The 24,877-nt window shown below is 45.8% G+C and overlaps 1 protein-coding gene across 1 annotated transcript in view; it reads left to right on the plus strand.

The window, feature by feature from the left end:
* Positions 1–24,877, plus strand: part of DNAH10 (dynein axonemal heavy chain 10) — a 952,322-nt gene that overhangs the window by 252,286 nt on the left and 675,159 nt on the right. The window contains 1 exon segment of the mRNA XM_029571350.1: positions 10,708–10,872. Within this exon segment, the coding sequence (XP_029427210.1) occupies positions 10,708–10,872 (165 nt within the window).

Genomic DNA, 24,877 nt, shown 5'->3' on the forward strand with positions numbered 1-24,877 from the left:
CGGCAGACGCTGGACCCAGGGGAATGGGCTCTCTCCGACGAGGCAATGTCGCTCATCACTCGGCGCTGGGGAACGCCCGCCATGGATCTCATGGCGACGGCGTGCAATACAAAGGCCCCGCGGTTCTACAGTCGCAGAAGGGACCACGGGGCGGAAGGAGTGGACGCCCTGGTTCTACCTTGGCCCCCTCGTCTTCGGCTGTACGTCTTTCCTCCATGGCCTCTGGTGGGCAAGGTGGTGCGGAAGATCGAAGATCATCCAGGACAGGTCATCCTGGTGGCGCCAGAGTGGCCGCGGCGTCCGTGGTTTGCGGATCTACTCAACTTGGTAGTGGACGGACCCCTGCGATTGTCACACCTTCCGCGACTGCTCCATCAGGGTCCGGTATTTTCGGACCAGGCGGAACACTTTTGTCTCGCGGCTTGGCTTTTGAGAGGCAGAGTCTCCTGCGCAAAGGATACACGGTAACCGTGGTAGACACGCTGCTTAAGGCACGTAAGACCTCCACTTCAGTCGCCTATGTACGGGTCTGGAAGGTGTTTGAGATCTGGTGTGCCGGGCACGGAGCATCCGCGACCACACCTTCGCTCCGTCAGGTCCTAGCCTTTCTTCAGGAGGGCTTGGAGAAGGGCCTTTCCTACAACTCCCTGCGTGTGCAAGTCTCGGCTCTAGCTTCTCTGGCTCGTACCACGGGGCATCCTGACCTTTCGTCTCATCCGGACGTCTCGCGCTTCCTCAAGGGAGTCAAACACCTGCGGCCGCCGGTGCGGCATCCCTATCCCTCCTGGAATCTCAACCTGGTTCTCCGCCTCCTTGGGCAGGCTCCCTACGAACCACTGCGGCAGGCCTCCCTCAAAGATGTCACACTTAAGACGGTGTTCCTGGTCGCCATAGCCTCGGCGAGACGCATCTCCGAGCTTCAGGCGCTCTCGTGCCGGGAACCGTTTCTACGCTTCACGGATTCGGGAGTTTCTATTCGTACGGTGCCTTCTTTCCTACCTAAAGTGGTGTCGTCCTTCCACTTGAACCAGTGGGTGGAGTTGCCGGCCTTCCCGTCGGATGCGCCTCAGGCCCTCCGGCGTCTCGATGTGAAGCGCTCTCTGCTACACTACTTGGAAGTGACCAATGAGTTCCGGGCTTCCGACCATCTCTTTGTGCTTTGGTCCGGCAATAAGAAAGGACGGCAAGCGTCTAAGACGACTATTGCACGCTGGCTCAAGGATGCGGTTTCCTCGGCCTACATCGGTGCCGGGAAGGCGCCCCCGGAGGGTGTCCGGGCTCATTCGTTGCGTGCTCTGGCCACGTCCCGGGCAGAGTCTCAACATGTTCCCATTCAGGAAATCTGTCGCGCGGCGACATGGAAGTCGCTGCATACCTTCTCGAAGCATTACCGGTTGCAACTACCGGTAGGTGATTCGGGTTCCTTTGGAGACAGGGTTCTTCGAGCAGGGTCTTCAGGGACCCACCCGGTTTAGGGAAGCTTTGGTACATCCCACGGTCTGGACTGATCCTAGTACGTACAGGGAAAAGAAAATTATTCCTTACCTGCTAATTTTCGTTCCTGTAGTACTTAGGATCAGTCCAGACGCCCGCCCGGGGTTGCTAAGTGCTGGTCAGACGCCTGCTCGTGTACGTTTTTTACCCTCTGTCTCTCATATTTCTACATCCTGATGTTTGTGTTTGTTACTTCGTTCTTTCACAGTTCGCATTGCAAGTTGCATTGGTTATTTGTGTTCTGTGGTTACAATTTGTTTGGTGCTTGATCCATACTACTTTCCTGTCCAGTATTTCTGGCTCTGGGCTTTGATATTCTCGATACTGAGGATCCCTAGGGGGTGCACAGGCTTATATGTCAGCACCCCTGGAAGTTTGCTCTGACTCCATCTGCTGGACGGGGGACATAACCCACGGTCTGGACTGATCCTAAGTACTACAGGAACGAAAATTAGCAGGTAAGGAATAATTTTCTTTTGTTTCCTCTAACACTTCTACAGATTCAGAGAATTCGAGGAACATAATGGGCGATAAAATACAAAAGGACTGTGAAGTATCTAATACTTCACCTCAGAATGCTCCAATGCACCCTAAAGCAGGTGTCTCACGAGAACCAGATGGTCGTACAACAATGCCCCCTCGTACAAAAGAGGCATTTTATCAATTGTCTCAATCCTTAGCAGGTTTTTATGAAACTCTTCAGTCATCATTCAAAATGACTAACATTGTTGCTGACAATTGTCTGGAACACAAAACGCAGATTAATAGAGAACCGTCGGTGGAGCCGCCGACATCTCCCATAACAAACCGACCAGCCTCGCCAAATTATAAACAGGATACATCTTTAGATTCCCGTAGATGATGATGGGGATCATCATCATCTACGGGATTCCCGTCGGATCCGCAGGAACAACCTCAGGAACCGTACTCCCCTCCGGAAGACCTTACATACCCAAAATTCCTAGAAAAATTGGGTACAATACTGCATCTAGAGGTCCAAAAAGAAGCAGACCCTAGGGCAGAAACCCTTGGTCTCCTAAAGATTTTTGATACTCCAGGGGAACCAACATCTCTTCCACCACAAGAACTCCTGCATTCAGTCTTACAGAAATCCTGGGAAATGCCTTACGCAATTGCAGCCGTTTCCAGGAAAACAGACATAAAATTTCGTATGAGGAAAACATCACCATACTCTCTACCACAATTACCTCATGCTTCTATTGTGGTGGAATTGGCGATGCAAAAATTTAAGAAAGTAAAGTCACATTCCTCATACCCACCAGGGAAAGACAACAAATATTTAGACGAGTTTGGCTGGAAAATATACCATAACTCAATGTTGAATGCCCGAATTATGCACCATTAATTCTACATGGTACAATACCTATATGAGTGCATGCAAGCTATGAAGGGTACGCTTTCCTCGACGGCGGATCAGATACCTCCGCCTCTTCATGACATGGAAGAGTGTTCTCGACACCTTTTGAGGTCGATCTATGAAACATATGAAACATCGTCTAGGGCATCGGCAACAGCCATTATAGCCCGTAGACTAGCATGGTTATGCTCAAGTTTCATACGAGAAGATTTGCACGAGAAACTAACAAACCTCCCATGTACAGGAGATAACCTGTTCGGAGAAAGATTCCAGGACACAGTAGGTAAACTGAAGGAAGAAGCTCTAGCAGTACAATCATTAACATCACATCCTAATTATTCGACCACACGTCGTTGTATGGGATCTACTCGTAGGCAATCATATGCCAGGAGACCTTACCGATCTTATCAGTCTTTTCGTACACAAGCATACCCTTCCTACCAGTGTCCTGCTGAACAACAGAATACCTCAAACCAACGTAGAGGTAAACCACGTAACCAGAGACAGCAGGCACAACAGCCGGCTACTGCAGCAAAAGCGACTTCATCTTTTTAGTTACTCAGCCACCACCACAACTTCAAGCTCCACTCGGCAGGATTCGTTCATGCCTGGAAGCCTGGGAGAGAATAACATCCGGTCAATGGGTTTTGGAGATGGTACGTCACGGTTACCAACTCCAGTTTGTTACAAAACCCATACTGCCTCATCTTTCCACACTCAAGATTCACAACCTCCAACCACAACTGGGGGAGGAAATTGCTTTGCTTCGCAAACACAATCAATTCGACAAATTCACCCAGGCTCCAAATCAGTAGCATTTTATTCCCCATACTTTCTCATACCCAAGAAGTCGGGGGGCCTTCGTCCCATACTAGACCTAAGGGAATTGAACAAATTTCTCACCAAGGAGAAATTCAAAATGGTATCGTTGAAATCAATCCTTCCTCTGATTCAAATCAACCATTGGATGTGTTCCATCGACCTGAAGGATGGTTACACACACATTCCAATCCATTCATCTTCTTGGCGTTACCTATGCTTTCGCTACAGGCATCAACACTACCAGTACAAAGTTCTCCCTTTTGGACTATCGGCTTCACCCAGGGTGTTCACCAAATGCATGATAGTGGTGGTGGCTCATCTCAGACAACAAGGTATAACCATCTTTCCATATCTGGACGATTGGCTCATAATCGGCCCAACTCCCAACATCTTACTAGATCACCTCCATCGGGTGATACAATGCTTACAGGAATTAGGATTAGTGATCAATTTTCAGAAATCACACCTACAATCAATACAGCAGTTACAGTTCATAGGAGCATGCCTGGACAGAACTTCCAACAGGGCATACCTACCAGGCGACAGAATATCGCACTTCCGTCACCTTCTACATACCTTGAACCATACTCAGAGACCATCAGCGAGACAGGTGTTAGTAGTCCTGGGCCACATAGCGGCGGCGATTTTCACGTTTCCCAACACTAGGCTACACATGAGACGCCTGCAATGGGGACTAAAACGCCAATGGAAACAACATTCACAACCATTGACACAGAAGGTTTCGCTGACCGCTGAAATGAAAAAGGATATAGCATGGTGGCTCCTAGACTCCACCCTGTCCAAAGGAGCATTGTTCAGTCCCCCTCCTCACAACGCAGTCTTAACCACAGATGCGTCTCGCAAAGGTTGGGGTGCGCACCTCGAGATTTACGAAACACAAGGGTTATGGACAATCTCGGAACAAAACTTGCAAATAAATTTATTGGAACTCAGAGTGATTCGGAATGCATTACGAGTGTTCCAGGACCACCTGAAAGGCCGCGGGGTAATGATCTACACGGACAATCAAGTGGCGATGTTTTACATCAACAAACAAGGAGGATCCGGTTCATGGTCCCTTTGCAAGGAGACCCTGATAATTTTCGAATACGTTCACCGAAATTCCATACATCTCCAAGCAACTTACCTAACAGGAGTTGCAAACACAAGAGCGGACAGACTCAGCCGCATGTTTCATCCTCACGAATGGGCACTCAATACAGAAATAGCCCAGGACATATTCATGCAGTGGGGGACACCTTCGATGGATCTCTTTGCAACGGAGATCAATGCTCAAGTTCCCAAATTCTGCTCGATAAGACCAAGCCAATTCAGGATCGCTCAAGATGCCTTCCTCATTCCGTGGACGACAGGCCTCCTGTACGCCTTTCCTCCCATACCACTCATAACAAGAACAATTCAAAAGTGCATAGCGGACAAAGCTCAACTGATACTCATAGTCCCGGCCGGGCCGAGACAACCATGGTACAGTTTCCTTCTCCAGCTATCCATCATGGATCCAATTCGATTACTGAATCGCCAAGATCTTCTCTGCCAAGATCAAGGGACACTTCTACACCCGCTACACTCATCTCTACACTTGACAGCGTGGAGATTGAGAGGCTCCTTCTGACAGAACAGGGAGTTTCCACTTCAGCACAATTCATTTTGTTAGAATCCAGGAAACTCTCAACCAGGAAAAATTATAGCTACAAATGGAAACGTTACTCTACCTGGTGCACTTCCAAAGGTGTACCACCATTGTACTGCTCACCGGATTTGCTCATTGATTATCTTCATACACTATATGTAGCTGGTCTAGCAACATCATCCATCAGAGTTCACCTCAGCGCCATAGGCGCCTATCATAGACCAATTAATGATATTCCTATATCCAGTCACCCATTACTGTCTCGTTTCATGAAGGGGTTAACTCACATTAGTCCTCCGATATCGAAACCTCCAGTTCCATGGAACCTCAACATAGTTTTGGAACAGCTCATGCTGTCCCCATTTGAACCCATGGACTCGACACACATAAAATACCTCACATGGAACGTGGTATTCCTAGTTGCAGTAACATCAGCACGAAGAGTTAGTGAGTTGCAGGCCTTGGTCCATTATCCTCCATATTTGCAATTTCATCACCAAAAGGTAGTTATCCGAACTCACCCATCCTTCCTACCAAAAGTGGTTTCCCAATTCCATCTCAATAATACCATGGAATTACCCACCTTTTTCCCTAAACCTCATGCAAATGATAGGGAAAAACTACTGTACACACTAGATTGTAAAAGAGCTTAAGGACACTACAAAGAAAGAACAAACTCGAACTCCCGTGTTTCTCAACTCTATGTCTCCTTTGACCCGAAGGCACCTGGATTACCAGTGGCTAAACGCACCATCTCCAGCTGGATAGTACAGTGCATCAAATTCTGCTATGATAAACAGAATTTATTATTTATTTTATTTTAGGGTTTTTATATACCGACTTTCTTGATACAGATCAAATCAACTCTGTTTACATAGAACAATAGCTCATTAACAATAACAAGTCAAAACCTCAATTAGAGGGGTCAGAGAGGGAGTAGAAAGTAAAACGTTACATTATAACAAGGGTTAGCAACTGGGAATTGGAAGTGAAGAGTAAGAAAATCCAAGTTAGAGAGGTATAAACAGAGAGAAGGGGCTTGAAGCCAACCTCTAGAGTTTAACTCTAGCATTATAACATGATTATGCGACACTCTGCTAGTTTATATGGTAATATGAGATAGCTGAATACAGCTGATCGGATACTATATTGGCAGAAATAGTCTAAGGGCTGGGAAAGGCTCGACCGAACAGCCAAGTTTTGAGTTTCTTTTTAAAAGTTTTGAGGCAGGATTCCTGTCGGAGATCCGGGGGCAGTGTGTTCCAGATGGCGGGGCCTGCTGTTGAAAAAGCCCGGTCTCTGATGTTTAATCTATGTACTATTTTGATCGTGGGAACATGTAGGGATCCCTTATAGGCATCTCTTAAAGGTCTAGTCGAAGAATGTAATTGCGCATTGAATAGAGTTAAAGTGAATAAGGCCAGCCGAGAAGTTGGGTAAGCGGGGAGATCATGACTGGAATGAGGTTTCTATGTGGTTTGAGTTGGTATTGCAATGTTGATTTCATCTTAGTAGGGGAACTGTGGTGTAAGAGGGGTATTATGTATCTTTGCATCGTAGATAAATTGGAGCTCTGGCGTCGTCAATGTTGGCACGTGTGGTTATCCTTTGTCCTTCGCGTGTAAGTGGGCAGGGAAAAGTGAATTTCCTGTAAGTAGACTGTCAATTGACGAGTGCTGGTCTGGCGAGGGGGTGGAATAGAGGGATTTTTCGTTCCTAATGGGAGTGGTGGAGGGTAAGCTTCTCAAGTTGGAAAGTAGTAGTACCAGGAAGTGCTAGGGTAGAGCTTGGGTGGTTGATTTCGGGAGAATAGAGATTAAACTATGAGGCCGCACCACGGGGCTGCACGAAGGGGCGCACAAAGGGGCAGGCGCCTTTGTCGCGCTCCTTCGGCACGCGACGCCAGGCGCACCTGGAGGGCGCGCTGGGATTTAAATCCCCTCCTAGTCGCGGCTCGGATGACTTCAGTGGCGGAGCGACGGGATCGGGTTCGGCCGGCTGACGCTGGTGGTGAGAAAGTTACTGCCTCGTGGCTGGCGGTGGGCTGTCGGTGGTAGGGCGAGCTTTAAGGGCCTTACCCCGATAGGTCCCGGCACCGGCTGCGCAGCCCTGGCTCCCAGCACCTACTTCGGTGAATCGGGCGGCGGTGGATGCTCGTCTCGGCCGGGGATCGCAGCAAAGAGATCGCCTGGAGGGCGTGCTGGGATTTAAATCCCCTCCTAGTCGCGGCTCGGATGACGTCAGTGGCGGAGCGACGGGATCGGGTTCGGCTGGCTGATGCTGGTGGTGAGTAAGTTACTGCCTCGTGGCCGGCGGTGGGCTGTCGGTGGTAGGGCGAGCTTTAAGGGCCTTTACAATTTACAATGACATTCTACTCCTAAAGCTCACCAAGTCAGAGCAGTAGCAGCCTCCTTGGCACACCTTAAGAATGTACAACCCATAGACATTTGCAAGGCAGCTACATGGTCATCGCTACATACCTTCACATCTCACTACTGCCTTGATCAACAAGCAGCTACTGATGCGAAGATAGGGCAAGCAATACTGCAATCTCTATCCTCCTGTCCACGGTGACTGCCACACTGTCAAAGATCACGTACAAACATATATATCATACACAACGTGATCGGGAGCTTGGGAATCCCATGACAGCATGGCTAATTCAGCTCTGCTATCGACGGGAAAAAGTTTGCTTACTGTAAACGATGTTTCCGTAGATAGCAGGATGAATTAGCCATGCTGACCCACCCTCCTCCCTGGCAGTCACCAAGTCTTTGACTACACTAAGGCTTAATCACAGACTGAGGAGATTCCGTTACTTTCCTGCGCGGGAACACACGCGCAGCCGCAGAGAGCAAAGCTCTGTTCTCTGCTTTGACAAGCTCCGCCTCCCGGGCCTGATTGACAGATCCCATGACAGCATGGCTAATTCATCCTGCTATCTACGGAAACATCGTTTACGGTAAGCAAACTTGCTTTTTTCCATGTATATCACAGCGAAGGCAATTGCTGTACTGACAACAATATGCAAATTAATAAAGCTAAAATTATGTCCTGCTCCATTTCAAAAGCAAGAGCGAGGATGTTAATCATTATACTTTTGTTCTTAGGGCTATTCTCTCCTCACAATGTATAACTATACTCAATATTCAACACAAATGAGGACTACCAAACTTTTCTATCTAACAAAACATTTTTTAGAACTCAGGAAATTAGTATCAGAATATTAGTGCTCAGTCGTCTAGGCTCTTGCCCTTACAGGGCTACAACCATATTCATGGCAACAACAGCAACAACAGCATGATTGTTAACCTCATTTATGAATTCCCATTAAAACACAATTTTTTATTTTTACACTTTAATTTACTGTGTCACTTATCTTTTGCTTCTTTTCTTTTTTTACTCCGTGCAGAGAGGGTATATCACTGGAGTACTCAGATTAAAAGAGAACAGATGCCTGTTATAAGAGTTGGGAGTGTTCTTTGCCAGGATCATTAGCTCAGGGTTGAGCAAAGAGATTAGAGTATGGGGTTCATAAATAGCTTAGAGTCAAAAGTCATATGGCTATTATTGCTCCAATAAGAGTACTATGCAACAGCAGTAGCACATAAACAAAGAAAGGGATACCCAGAGCCAAAGAACTTTGGAGGAAACAGAGGAACTATTTGAATGGTTTGAGGAAAATCTGCTACAGCTTTCAACATTACACACTACAGATCAGAAGAACGTGCAAGCCGATTTTCTGGACTGACATACAATAGAGTCAGGAGGTAAGCCATTGGGCGCTTAAGCAGATAATACAAAAATGAGTTGAACCACAGATGAGAAATATTGCAGGGGCCTGCAATCTTTACAATTATTAGATGTCAGGAGATATGTAAGTGAATATTTATAGATGACAAATGAATTTCGTAATTTTGATAGATTGTTCGTGTGTTATTCAGTGGCACATGTAAGGGTGAGACTGTCTCAAAGGCAACTATTTCAGGATAGCATCTGTGCATTTACTACAGGGGCTGCAAATGCCAGAGGGCATCAGGGCTCATTTGACTAGAGCACAGTCTTCATCGTGGGTGGAGAAAACTGGTTGATATCAGTAAGCAGAACTTGGACAACTCCGTGGTTCATTAAGTCTATGGTTCATTTGCCTATCAGTATTGATTGGATGTTCTCGTGAGATAAGATGCTAATTTTGGCACAACAGTCTTAAGAGTGAGTTTGCATTCCATCCACCCATTGTAACAGGGCTTATATACATCCCACATGTTCTTGATTGGTGCCGCAGAAGGACAAGGAAGGAGAAACTAAAACTTACCTGATAATTTCCTTTCCTTTATTTCTGCTACACCAGTCAAAAATCCCACTCTGGGATGTACAAATTGTGTTGTCTATATGAGAATGAGATCTGATTGACTAAATTTTATAATAAAAGGGGGAAATAGTTTGATAAGATTTTTAAATTCTCCAAGGAGTTTTAGGACTAGATTTTTTAGTAAACTTGCTTCTTACAATGTAAGTTGATAATATATCTCAAAGAAAAGTATAGTTATTACATTTTTGTGCTTTTATTGAGATTAGATCAAAATTTTAGATTTCAGTTTTAACATTTTTGTGTTTGCTATAATTTAAATTTAGCTTTGACAGTAGTATACTGGCTATATCTGGTTCCATACATGATATATATACAGGTGATGCCATCCAAAAATCTGCTCTGCCTCTGCTAGATGAGGGGACTAAACCCACTTGTTCCTGACTAGTGTAGCAGAAGGAAAGGAAATTATCAGGTAAGTCTTAATTTCTTCTTTCAGTGTTATGGCATTTCTATCCTCTGCACTGTAAGATGATGTGCATTTACATCCCAACCTAAGATTGGGACACATATCATATATTTAAGTTTGCTATTGTATATTTAAATTTGCTACTGTGTATTTATGTTTGCCTTTTCCTTCATGCCTGGTGTTCTCCTTTTCCGTGCATCTTCCTCCTGCACCTCCCAGTTATTCATGACCCTGTAAACCGGCATGATATCTCTGATGATGGTCGGTCAAGAAAAATAAATAAATAAATAAATAAATAAATGATGTTATCCAGATGTGTGACTGACTTGTTCTCCTATTGATGGAGAACACAAGTTGCAGATAAACAATTTAATTTTTTTATACTCCCAAGATAGCCCTGTGTATGAAATGTATTTTGCACAGTGCCAGATTTTGTAGGATTGTTAGCATTATATTCATTTGGAATCAAACTCATTTAACATAAACAGCATAATTCTGAAAGGGAAGAGAACTGTGTACATTACTACTCACTCTTGTCTAGACAAGAAAATATAAATAAGAAAACGAGTGTATTTGTTTTGAAGGTATTGGTGAGTACATTAATCGCTGCAGCCAAGCCATTGGAAAGTTTGAATCCCTCGTTAACCAGGTTCAGAAGAATGCACAAGATATTGATTCCAAGCTTGCACTTATAGAGTCTGCAAATCTGTTTAAATTCCTGCATATGAAAACAGAAGAAGAGCTGCCTGGTATGTCTGGTAACTTCTTATTCTGTCAAGATAGAATATTCTATTTACAACAATAATCTTTACTGGTCTAGTTATTTAATGTTACTCTAAAGAAAACATCACAGCATATTTCTGATCACCTCTTTAGAAAAGGCTCTCTGCCACTATGTTCAGTTGTTAAATGTACCAATTATTTGTTAAAAGCACTATGCAAATTAAAAAAAACAAAAAATACTGAGGACAACTGTCAAAGCCATTTACCTGAGTAAATTGCCTGTTCTTTGTCCAGCTAAAAGTATTCCTGGGCGTCCCAGGGTACAGACCTTGAGCCAGATTGAGGGAAGCATTCCCAAGGGGCAAGTGGAAGAAAACTTAATTGTTTGGATTTTCAAAGCTATGTGCATTGTTTTCCAACACATTTTGGCCCATAGAAAAAGAAGATGCAGAGTCTGTGGGGACTTTGTAACTGTAGGCAGCTTTCAAAGGGAAAGTATCCATGCCGTTTCCCTTGGAAAATTAGCTACAGGCTACCTGCAGTTTTAGCAGCAATGTGGGCTGTCTAGAAATTTACTGGCATCTGTGTACTGTGATTATAACATTTATATAAAAATCTGTGTTAAATAGTTATTTTGATAGGTTTTAAATAATTAAAGATGCAACAAGTACAATCACCTTTGAATACCTATAGTACTTGAATGTAATCCGCTTTGATGTATGCTGAAGTGCCAAAAAGCAGAATATAAAATTCTAAATAAATAAATAAAATAAATCATGCTATTGGGAGATCTCAGGGAATTCTATATCATGTTCTGAGGCGATGCAGTATCAGAGTGACAAATTATGTTCTTGTAGTGGATAACAAAAGTCTCCACAGAAACCCATTTCAAAGTTGAACTAGAAATATTAATTGTTTGACTTTTGTTTAAACGTCTACTGAGAATGCCTAAAAGCCAATGTCACTGCAGAGGAAGAACACAGTTCATTCTAAAACTGGCTCAGTGCCAAGCATTATAATGTATTATCCCAGGACAAGCACTCTGAGCCTACTAAGCATGCCCAGCATGCCATGATATTCTCAGCCACAGTAGTCTCCCTTCAGTCTCTTTTTTTCCGCCTTGCTGTAAGCAAAGCAGATCAGGAGCTCTGGAAAAATTTTCCCTCATATTTTCTTAAGGGAAGAAAACATTTTTCAGTCACATTTCTTCATATTTGGGTCTCTCTTCGACATAGTCTTGATGAGTACATTTTTTGGTTAGCTCTCGGTTGATTCTGGTCACCCCACTATCGATTCCCACCGGTCATTGACTGTTATTAGGCCACAACTTTATCATGGCCTCCGGCTTCAAAAAATGTCCGGATTGTAACTGGACTATGCCCATTACTGACCCACATTATGTATGTGTTCTGTGCCTGGGATCAGGCCACGATGTCCGGGCTTGTTCAACCTGTGCCCAGATGATACCGAAGGGCAGGCGTGCCCGTTTGGATAAGATGGAAGAATTATTTAAAAAAATCACATTGTCATCGTCAACGTCGTCCCCAAGAGTAGCACCTCCCTCTGTTGCTAAACATTGAGGTGAAAAAAGAACCGATGACCATCCGTCACCGGCACCGTCAATATCCTCGATAGCATCTTCTTCAGCATCGAAGGATCAGCGAGAAAAGAAGCGACATCACCACCGATCCATTGGATAGTAAGGCATCGACATCAGCATCAAAAACCATCGAACCGATGCAAAAGAAGGTCCGCGAACTAGAGCCAACTCCACCGGCTGTACACAAAGAACCGCGGCACTCTCCACTGGGCTCGGTGTCAGAGGATGTGCCACCACGAATCATCGTGGAAGTGCCAATAGCGCCAGCAGTACCTTCCCCAGTGACAGTGGACATTGTCCCAGTTTCCAGGGAAGAGGTGACTAATATAGTCCAACAAGCCGTCATCGAGGCTTTACGGAATTTACAGCCTCCGACAGTACCATCGGTACCGGCACTGACACCGGCATCGACGTTGGACCAGTCAATTTTTCAGCCTTTGCTGAATAGACTCTATGCCTTGATAGGAGCCTTTCCTCCGACACCGATGGCACCGATTCCATCGATACAACAATCAACGCCATTGATGCCGATATACCCACCAGTGGCTCCAGTCATCCCAATTCCTGGATCATCGGATGAGGACGATAGGGACTCTGATTCCGTCCCAGGACCATCGAGCCTTCACCGGCATCGAGTCCCGAAGAAACCCTCGATGCCATTCAAGGATCCATCGATGCCAATACATCCAGGTCCATCGGGTGATACCTGGAATCATTTTCCACTGATGCCATCGAGGCCCATTGATTCCCCATCAATGCCCTCATTACCAACGATGCCAAAACACATACCAGCAAAAGCTGTGTTTAAATCAAAGCATCATATACAGCCAGAGGACCCTGACTCCCCTTATCATCCTCAATATACTCCTTGGAAGGATGTTGATATGGACACAGAGTCAGAGGAACTGCAATCAGAGCCCTCTCCATTAGAGGAGAGAAAGAAATCCCCTCCAGAAGATTTGTCATTTACAAATTTTATTAAAGAAATGGCAGACAAAATTCCTTTTGATTTGATCACAGAGGAGGATACCAGACATAAGGCCCTAGAAGTCCTTCAATTCGTGGATGCACCAAAAGAAATAATGGCAATCCCAATCCATGAAGTCCTTTTAGAACTACAACTACAGATTTGGGAACATCCCTGCTCAGTCCCAGCAGTAAATCGGAGAACAGATGCCACTTACTTAGTGCAACATGCTCCAGGGTACCAGAAGCCCCAACTACCTCACCATTCGGTAGTTGTAGAATCAGCTCAGAAAAAAGCCCGAAAACAAAAGCCTCACTCATCTGTTCCACCAGGGAAAGAGCAACGCTTCTTAGATACCTTAGCAAAGAAAGTCTATCAAGGCTCCATGCTGGTAGCACGCATTGCAGCATACCAGCTTTATATGACACAATACCAAAGAAACCTGTGGAAACAAGTACAGGGTATTGTGGATAACCTTCCACAGCAACAACAACTAGCTCTGGCTACACTAGTTGAAAAAGGATTGGAATCTGGCAAACACGAGGTGAGAGCAGCTTATGACGTGTTCGAAACATCAACTCGTCTATCAGCCTCTGCAATAAATGCAAGAAGATGGGCCTGGCTCAAGGCCTCGTACATCAGACAGGAAGTCCAGGAAAGGCTAGCAGATCTCCCTTGTGTTAGAGACAGTCTTTTCGGAGAAAAGATCCAAGCTACAGTATCTCAGTTGAAAGACCATCATGAGACACTCCGACAACTCTCCAAATTGCTAGCAGACCAACCATCCTCCCTAAGACAGTCAACTCGCAGAGACACAAGGCGACCCTTCTATAGACCTTGAAGGTATTACCCACCTGCCTCTTCAGCACATCAGTATCGTCCATCACAAAGAGGACGTCCGCGTCAGTCGAAACAATAAAAAACCCAGCCACCACCCCAAACTGGACCAGCAGCGGGTTTTTGAACCGAATCAAGAGAACAGAAGCCTCTTTTTCAACCCTATGCCCTCCCTACCAGTAGGAGGTTGACTTCATTATTTCCAACACCAATGGAGTCTCATCACAAAAAACCAATGGGTATTAGCCATACTTAATCGGGGATATCACCTAAAATTCAAAGCAATACCCCCGCATTCTCCTCCCATTCCACTTTGGACAAACATAGTCATCACACCTCAACTCCAAGTAGATCTCTCTACTTTGCTGACTGCCAGGGCCATCGAACCAGTGCCCTGGTCTCAACAAGGCACGGGGTTCTATTCCTGATATTTCCTAATTCCAAAGAAAACAGGCGGCCTTTGCCCTATCTTAGACCTCCGAAATCTCAACAAATTTCTACACAAAGAAAAGTTTTTGAATGGTATCTCTGGGAACCATCCTTCCATTGCTTCAAAAGGGAGATTGGCTCTGTTCTCTGGTTCTTCAAGACACTTATGCACACATACCAATTTCCACACAACATCGCAAGTACCTACGATTCGTCGTGGGAAAGAATCATTACCAGTATCGAGTCCTACCATTCGGACTGGCCTCTGCTCCTCGAGTATTCACAAAATGCCTAGCAGTAGTGGCCGCACATGTACGAAAAAACAGCATTCATGTTTTTCCATACCTAGACAATTGGTTGATCAGAAGTCCATCCAGGCAGGGCTCTCTCTCTGCCTTGGAAACCACAATAACACTATTGCACCTCCTGGGATTTCTCATCAATTATCCAAAATCCCACATCGAGCCATCTCAACTCCTCACATTTATCGGAGCAGACCTCGACTCCACAGTGGCGAAAGCTTCCTACCAAGCGACCGTGCCGACAATCTGGCATGCTTGGCGAACATTATAATTCATCACCAGTTCGCATCCGCCCATCAAATTCTGATTCTCGTAGGACACATGGCCTCAACAGTACATGTTACACCTATGGCAAAATTAGCCATGAGAAGAACTCAATGGACTTTGAAATCTCAATGGCTACAAGCTTTCCAACCACTGTCGTACACAGTTCAAATCACTAACCAGTTACGTCTGTCGCTCCACTGGTGGACAAATCAAACAGCACTACAAGCTGGCCTCCCATTCCAACAGGCAAATCCACAAGTCATCCTGACTAAAGATGCCTCCAACCTTGGATGGGGAGCTCACATCAACAACCTTCAAACACAAGGGACGTGGACTACGCTCGAAAAGCAGTATCAGATAAACTTCTTGGAACTTCGAGCGATACGATATGCCCTTTATGCCTTCAAAGACTGTTTGTATCAGCACAGTTTGTTTGAGAGGCAGACAACATAGTAGCAATGTGGTACATAAACAAACAAGGAGGCACAGGCTCTTATCTGCTATGCCAGGAAGCAGTACAGATTTGGGCTTGGGCTCTAGAGCATTCCATACATCTCCGAGCAACTTATCTGACGGGCATCAAACGGTCGATCTCAGTCGACATTTCAATCCCCACGAATGGTCACTGGACCCACGTTTAGCGAGCAAAATCTTTCAACACTGGGGTCACCCATCCTTAGACCTCTGCATCCAAACTGAACCACAAAGTGGAAAGGTTCTGCTCCATCCACGGACATCGACAAACAGTCCCCAGGGACGCTTTTGCTCGCCCCTGGAATATAGGTCTTCTATATGTGTATCCTCCAATTCCACTCATAGCGAAAACTCTCGTGAAGCTACAACAGGACAGAGGAATAATGATCCTCATAGCCCCGTACTGGCCTCGACAAGTATGGTTTCCCATACTCCTCGACCTCTCAATCTCACAACCAATCCGCCTGGGCACAGAGCCCACTCTTATAACCAGAATCAAGGCAAGTTGCGTCATCCCAACTTGACAACTCTTGCCCTAACAGCTTGGATGTTGAAAGCTTAATTCTACAACCACTTAATCTTTCAACACAAGTCTCTCAAGTTCTAGTAGCTTCACGAAAGCCTTCCACATGTAAATCCTACCACTTTAAATGGACTAGATTTACAAAATGGCGCACACAAAAAGGTACAGACCCTTTCTCCTGCCCCACTTCTTCTTTACTAGATTACCTATACCACCTGTCGGATTCTTGTCTCCAGACATCCTCTGTAAGGGTACACCTAAGCGCCATAGCAGCATACCCCAAGGGAATAGGGGATGCGCCAATAACAGCACAACCCCTAGTAACTAGGTTCATGAGAGGCTTACTTCACCTTAAACCTCCCATTCGACCACCGGTCGCTGAATGGGACCTGAATTTAGTACTAACAAGGCTCATGTGCTCACCGTTCGAGCCTCTACACTCTTGTAAAGAAAAATTCCTTACATGGAAAGTACTTTTCTTAGTGGCCATTACATTGGCTAGAAGGGTCAGTGAGTTGCAAGCTCTTGTCACATACTCACCCTACACAAGGTTCCTGCATGACAGAGTAGTCCTTCGCACTCACCCCAAATTCTTACCAAAAGTAGTAACAGACTTTCATATCAATCAGTCAGTAGTCTTGCCTACTTTCTTTCCAAGACCTCACTCTCACCAGGGAGAGAGAGTCTTACACACCTTGGACTGTAAACGTGCGCTAGCTTTTTACCTGAACTGCACGGTGGTCCATAGGAAATCCACCCAACTCTTTGTTTCCTTCGACAAAAATAAACCAGGAGATGCGGTAGGAAAACAAACTCTCTCCAACTGGCTAGCAGACTGTATTGAATTCTGTTATGAAAAAGCAAAGATTCCTCTCCAGGGGCGAGTAAAAGCACATTCAGTAAGGGCTATGCCCACATCAGTAGCACACTATCGTTCAATGCCCATCCTAGACATATGCAAAGCTGCAACATGGAGTTCCCTTCACACCTTTGCAGCTCATTATTGTCTGGACAAAGAAGGACGACAAGATTCAGCCTTTGGACAATCTGTCTTAAAGAACTTATTTCCAGTATAACTGCAACTCCTTCTACATCCATCCTGCTGTGACTTTCAGGCTGCCTCATTTTTTCCAACAGTGCACCAGTTGTTGTGCTTGTTGCACAAGTTGTATGCTGTTGGTATACTGTAAGGATGACTCAGCCTAGAGCTTGCTAATCACCCATATGTGAGGACTATCATCCTGCTTGTCCTGGGATAAAGCAAAATTGCTTACCTTGTAATAGTTGTTATCCCAGAACAGCAGGATGTAGTCCTCACAGAACCCACCCACCTCCCTGCGGAGTTGGGTCAGATATGTTTTATTATTTTGTTTTTTTTAGCTCACGCATATTGCTACAAACAAGACTGAAGGGAGACCACTGTGGCTGAGAATATAATGGCATGCTGGGCATGCTCAGTAGTCTCAGAGTGCCAGTCAAAAGTTTCTAGAAACTTTTGACAGAAGTTTTCCGTACCAGGGCTCCATCTGATGATGTCACCCATATGTGAGGACTACATCCTGCTGTCCTGGGATAACACCTATTACAAGGTAAGCAATTTTGCTTTATCCCAGGACAAGCAGGATGATAGTCCTCACATATGGGTGACGTCACTGGACGGAGCCCTATCACGGAATTATCCAGCTAATTAGGAGCTAATTAGCTGGATAAGAGTAGCAATGTATCTGGCTAAGTGGCAGCTGCTGAATATCTGGCTACATTCAGTGGTCATCACTTAGCTGGATAAGTGACTTATCCAACTAAGTAGTTAGCTGAATATCTAGTTGGTGAGCATTGGGTAGATCAGGGTGGAGCTACTTATCCGACTAACTTAGGCCTAGATTCATCATTTTGCTATAAATATCTCAAATCCCGTTTTGGGCATATCGCACAGCTTAATGCCAGGAAAAAAGGTGTAGTTATTTCCAGTTCTAAAACAAGTGATAATGTGCGTTACGCTATCGCATGCAATGTTGAACACCCCCTCATTTTCATAAACCCCGCCTAAACTCCACCCCTTTGAATAAATTAGAAAATTAGAAAATTTGCATTCGCATCACGCGATGTGAAAAATAACACATGCATTATGGCGTTATCACGGGCGATAGGGTTCTAATGTTCAAGATAACGCACTATCGTATTTCGATAGATGATGCTGATAGGTAGATAATTAGCGATATTCATTCCCATGAGAGGCTTCTAAGAAAACAAAAAAATCATGGGACAGGAGGCGATGTACTTTTATGGATTGCAAACTGGCTAAAAGACAGGAAACAGAGAGTAGGATTAAATGGTCTGTTTTCACAGTGTAAAAAGGTAAACAGTGGAGTGCCTCAGGAATCTGTACTTGGACCTGTGCTTTTTAATATATTTATAAATGATCTGGAAAGGGGTACGACAAGTGAGACGATCAAATTTGCAGATGAAACAAAATTATGCAGAGTTAAATCTCAAATAGATTGTGATAAATTGCAGGAGGACCTTGTAAGACTGGAAGATTGGGCTTCCAGTTGGCAGATGAAATTTAACGTGGATAAGTACAAGGTGATGCATATAGGGAAAAAAAACCCTTGTTGTAGATACACAATGTTAGGTTCTGTCTTAGCAGTTACCACTCAGGAAAGAGATCTAGGTGTCATAGTGTCATAGGTGTCATAGTGGATAATACATTGAAATCATCTGCGCAGTGTGCTGTGGCGGTCAAAAAAGCAAACAGAATGTTAGGAATTATTTGGAAGGGAATGGCAAATAAAAAGGGGGGATGTCATATTCTGTGTGCACACATTCTGTGTGCAATTCTGGTTGCTGCAAGCCCCGGGATACGCGTATGTCCCGGGGCTTGCAAAAAAGGGCGGGGAGTGGGCGGTCTGGGGGCAGGGCAGGGGCGTGGCCAGAGCCTCCAGGAAGAGCGGCCATTTGCCACTGTGCCCGGGATCGCAGGCCGGCTGTTGGCCGGCGCGCATAAGCTACACGTGCCGGGGGGGGGCGCTAGAGAGCAGCGCTAAGAAATGGCCGCCTAAGCCTTCTGCTCCCTGGAAGCCCTGCTCTTAAAGGCAGTGAACCGCTAGCTTATTCGAGGAAATTTACCCGCAAATTATCGCAAGAGTAAGGCGACAATACCAGGATGGCTGTGAGGCGCAAAACAACGGACCTCAAGCAATTTTCTTTCAGTAAACTGTCGGAGGAGATGCTGGCAGACGCTGAGGCTCAGGCCGCGAATCCTCGTGGTGAGTCGATAGTGATGACGGATCCACCTTCTTCTCCAGAGCCCCTAGGGAATGCGAACAATGGCGCCTTACATCCGGATATTCCCACCAGATCCGAAATTCGGAATTGGTTTATGGAGCTGCGCTCTGACATGCGAAGTTACAAAGCTGAACTACAGGCCCGCATGGAAGAAATGAAGGAAGATCTAAATAGCATGGGGCACAGGGTGGATGAATTGGACCTACGTGTAGAAAACCAAAGCGCTCATATTGACGGCTTAAATCAGTCCACGAGTCATTTAGCCACGGAGGTGGAAAATATGGCAGAAAAAATTGAGGACCTTGAGAACCGGTCGAGGCGCTCTAATCTTCGTATTCGTGGCGTACCTGAGACGGAACAATATTCAGACTGCATGGCAACGGCGGCGGCCATTTGCAAGGATCTTCTTACTGCGCATGGGGCCTCCTTGGAGGAGTCGGTTGCTGCCCTAAAGATCGATCTGGAGCGCGCCCACAGAGCGCTGGGACCCCGCCGCGATAACAAGCCTAGGGATATTATTATCAAATTTCTGCATTCTCGCCAGAAAGAGGAGGTCATCGCCGTGGCCCGGGCTGATCCGCGCTGGAAATGGCATGATTTGGACGTTGCTATCTATAATGATTTAGCGCCTTCGACGCTTCAGAAAAGATATCAACTACGCGAAGTTACAGCGGCACTGCGAGCTGAGGGGATTAAGTATCGCTGGTCCTTTCCCTTCGCATTAATATTCCAGCGTCAAGGCACTACTTACAAATTGAAATCGCTTGGTGAGGCTGCCCGGGTTTTTGCTGATGCGGGCCTCCAGGCTGCATTTACATCTACAGCGACCAGCACTGCACAACCCTCTACAGGGCCGCTCCCACGGTGGCAGAGACTGGGAGCGGGACGAGGGCGTCTTCGACGGCAACCCAGCACAACGAGTGGTATTTTCGGCGGAGCAAGGCTGACGGCGTTCTCCTTGATGTTCTCTTCAATGCCGGGCTCTTTTGCCGCGCCGGGACTCTAGCAAGCCTGCAGGCTGCTCCTCCTGCCCTGTTGACAGCCACAGCGCTTTGTTCTAATTTAGCGCTCTCGAATACTGCTGGCTGCCAGGGGCTGAGTACGCCATTACTACTATGCTCCCTCCTTAGGAGATGTTGACTGTTATGGTTCTACTGTTTGATCCTCGACGTTTCTCATTAATATTCCATGGTTCATGCATGTTTGTAGCTTATTAGCAGAGTGGGGTGGGGGGGGGGGGTGCCGGGTGGGTTTCTACGCTGAATCTACTACCCCCAGGAATTTGATTCGCAAGGGGTTAGGCGAATCGCTTTACTACTTAGTGGTGGATATGACACGATCGCCCATTATACATACTGTCACTGTTACCTTTCATTTTTTGGGTTGTTACGTACACGATTATATTGCTTCACTGCCATTACTTTGTTTGCCGCATATCTTATGTCAGGGGCTGCCTCAGGGGTCTTTCGGTAGCGTTGATGCCCTAATTAATCATTTCTATGGTTAAGATCTTGTCTCTTAACGTCAAGGGGCTCAACACCTACAGGAAACGCTTCCTCCTTAAGAAAGAAGCTCTCAGGCAGTCAGCAGACATACTCTTTATACAAGAGACACACCTAAAACGACGGTACGAACACCTTCTTAAATTTAAGGAGTTCCCGCACTGTTATATGGCGGCTGCGGATAAGCAACATAAATACGCGGGTACGGGGATCTTAATTTCTGCACAGCTTGTATTTGAGTATATTTCTCATGTAGTTGACCCGGCTGGGCGTTTTGTTATCCTGATAATTCAAGTGGGTGCTCAAACATACACTTTAGTGTCTCTTTATGGGCCCAATCGGGATCAGGGGCCGTTTTATGCTGAACTTGGACGCCTGCTTTTGGATCACACGCAGGGGGCACTAATCATGGGGGGAGATTTTAATCTTACACTGAAACAGGAGTTGGACAATACACACCCACAATCACGTGACCTTGGGAAACACAGAAGAGCTCTGCGAGCTGTTATGGAGCGCTGGAGCTTAATTGATGTATGGAGGAACAGGTTCCCCAGGTCCCGCAGCTATACATTTTATTCTGATCCCCATACGAGCTACTCTAGGATTGATTATTTTTTAATCGATAAAGCCTTGAGTAACCGAGTCCGCCGTCCTGAAATAGATGCGATAACGTGGTCCGATCATGCGCCTATTAGCATGGAAGTGGACATGAGCAATGAAGACAGGGGGGACCGCTATTGGAAATTGAACGAATCCTTGTTACAGGATTCTGCTTTTGTCTCCCAGTTTGAAAGTCAGCTGCAGGAATACTTTGCATTGAATGATACCCCCAACACTGCTCCCAGTATCCTTTGGGATTGTTCCAAGGCCGTTGCTAGAGGATTGTTGATTTCACGGTCCTCTACGGTCAGGAAATTGCGGCAGCAGAAAAGGGAGGAACTGGCCCGTCAGCTGCAGGCCCTAACCCGGGAACATATGCTACATCAATCTCCCAGATGCCATCAGAAATTGTTGGCTATTCAATCAGAATTGACTAAACTAGATGAAGGCCATTTAGCACATCAGCTAGATGTCGCGAAACAGGCATACTATGAGGGAGGGGATAAAGCGGGTCGCTTACTGGCTAGGCAACTAAAAGCTAAGGCCGCCCAAACCATCATCCCCAAAATCAAGAACAGAAAGGGAGATATCCTAACCGCCTCTTCCGAGATTCGCACGGCCTTTTCTGATTTTTATGGGACCTGGTACAGCAGTTATAATACAATACAGCAGGCCGATGTCACCAGTTATTTGCAGGAAGCTGCTCTGCCCTGTCTCACAGCGACACAAAAGCGCATATTAGATGCCCCCATTACAGAAAAGGAAGTCCTCTCTGTGATTAAATCCTTAAAGCCAGGGAAGGCTCCTGGCCTTGACGGACTTTCCGGGGTTTATTATAAGAAATGCGCCCATTCGCTAGTGGCACCGTTAGTACGGTTCTTTAATGGCTTACGTGAGGCAGACAACCTCACTTCTCAGGCGAATGTAGCTGGGATAACAGTATTAGCTAAACCGGGCCGTGACCCCACACAATGCGCTTCGTATAGGCCCATCTCATTAATAAATTTAGATCTCAAATTATTGGCACGTATTTTAGCGGTCCGGCTAAATAGCTTCCTCCCCCAACTAGTACACTCCGACCAGGTCGGCTTTGTTCCGCATCGAATGGCCGCGGATAATATACGTAAAGTGGTCGACCTGATGTGGTGGGTGCAAAGGGAAAAAATCCCGGCCGTGTTACTGTCAATAGACGCTGAAAAGGCGTTTGACTTAGTACATTGGCCTTTCCTGTTTAGCATTTTGCAGAAGATGGAATTTGGCTCGTTCTTTATACAATGGATAAGGAAACTTTATGACAAGCCCCAGGCACGTGTGAAGGTGAACAATGGATATGGGGCGGCATTCGGTATTGGTCGGGGAACGCGGCAGGGCTGCCCTTTGTCCCCCCTTCTCTTTGCTCTCTACCTCGAGCCTCTCACTACTGCAGTTAGGCGAGCGGAGGATATCACTGGGGTCCGGCTTGGAGATTCCCATTACAAATTGTCTCTCTTTGCAGACGATGTGTTGTTAATTCTGTCTGATCCGCTTTCCTCCCTGCAGGGTGTTATGCGAGAGCTTAGCAGGTTTAGCGCTGTCTCCGGACTCAAGGTAAATCTTGAGAAATCGGAACTACTTAATATTAATTTGGCTACCGCTGCTGTCCAGCGTCTCAAAGAGAGATTCCCCTTTAAGTGGGCACATTCGCATATTAAATACCTGGGAGTCCAACTGTCCTCTAATTTGCAGGATTTATTCCGCTTGAATTATAGACCTTTAGATGATAAACTTACTGTAGACCTCAGCCGGTGGAATAGCGGTTCCTTTTCTTGGTTTGGTAGGGTGGCTATCGTTAAAATGACGGTCCTCCCGAAATATTTATACCTATTTGCTTCCCTACCGATCTATCTTCCAAAATCCATGCTGCGTAATTGGCAGAAGAAAATCTTCGATTTCATTTGGCGACGGAGACCCCCTCGCATTTCACGAGATATTCTTTATTTATCTAAAGCACAGGGTGGCCTTGGGGTCCCGAATCTGACATGGTATTATGCTGCTTCGCAATTACGGGCCTTGTTGGACATTACTAGGACTAGGTCCCCTAAACAATGGGCTCATATGGAGCAACTTATGGTGGGTCCAATGGCGATCGGCGCAATGCCGTGGCAACCTCGATGCTCCTGGCACCCTGTGCACTGTATACCCTGGGCGCTGGCCACTACTTTACGTATATGGGCCCAAGCGAAGAGGACGTTAGTTGGGTCTCACAGGTATTTCTACCACACGTCACTATATCATAATGTACACTTCCCCAGTGGTCGACAGAACACTCAATTTCTCCGATGGGAAGACAAGGGGATCACGACCATTGGTCACATCCTCTCGCAGGGTCGGCTTCTCACTACGGATCAGCTTATTCATAAATATCATTTAACTGACTGCGATTTCTTGGCATATGCCCAGGCTACACACTTTATTCGTGCACAACAATCGGGCGCACATCTTAGGCCTGGGAGGTCGCTATTTGAATCGTATTGCTTAACTAGCGATTACATTACCGGTTCCATATCCAAATTGTATCAATTGTTCTTTCCGCTGACTAGTGGACAGGGTAAATATAGAGCTATGTGGGAAAAAGACCTACAAGTTACCTTTGATACTGGCTGCTGGCGAAATACGTGGCAGCAGGCTCGCACTTGTTCTATATCAGCAGCCATGCAAGAAAATTGCTATAAAATGATTTACAGGTGGCATCTTACGCCCGAAAAGCTTCATAAAATGTACCCGCAGGTGCCTGATCGGTGTTGGCGCCAGTGTGGACAGACAGGTACTTATCTTCACACGTGGTGGACGTGTCCTATTATTGAACCTTTCTGGGTTGCAGTGTTTGATTGGGTGAACACATTACTAGGGAGGGAGATTCGGGGCTCGGCCACTATGGCGTTATTGAATATATACCCAGAGGATATTCCTTCTATTCAGTCTAAGCTATGTGCCCAAATCTTTATTGCAGCGCGCAGTTTAATTGGAGCGTACTGGAAGAAGGCCTCTGTACCCAGTATCGGCCAGGTCATAGAGAGGATGCATGCTTATTATCGATTGGCCTCTTTGACGGCTCATAAACATAAAAGGCTGGCGGTGTTTCACAAAACTTGGCAACCCTTTATACATTATATCACAACAGTATGAAATGATGTATGGCAGATACAATATGCTTTAATGTTTATATTTATTTGTTTCTTATTTCTTATTACTGATCGTGCACTTGG

This window comes from Rhinatrema bivittatum, chromosome 11, assembly GCF_901001135.1.
Source record: "Rhinatrema bivittatum chromosome 11, aRhiBiv1.1, whole genome shotgun sequence".
NCBI lineage: Eukaryota > Metazoa > Chordata > Amphibia > Gymnophiona > Rhinatrematidae > Rhinatrema > Rhinatrema bivittatum.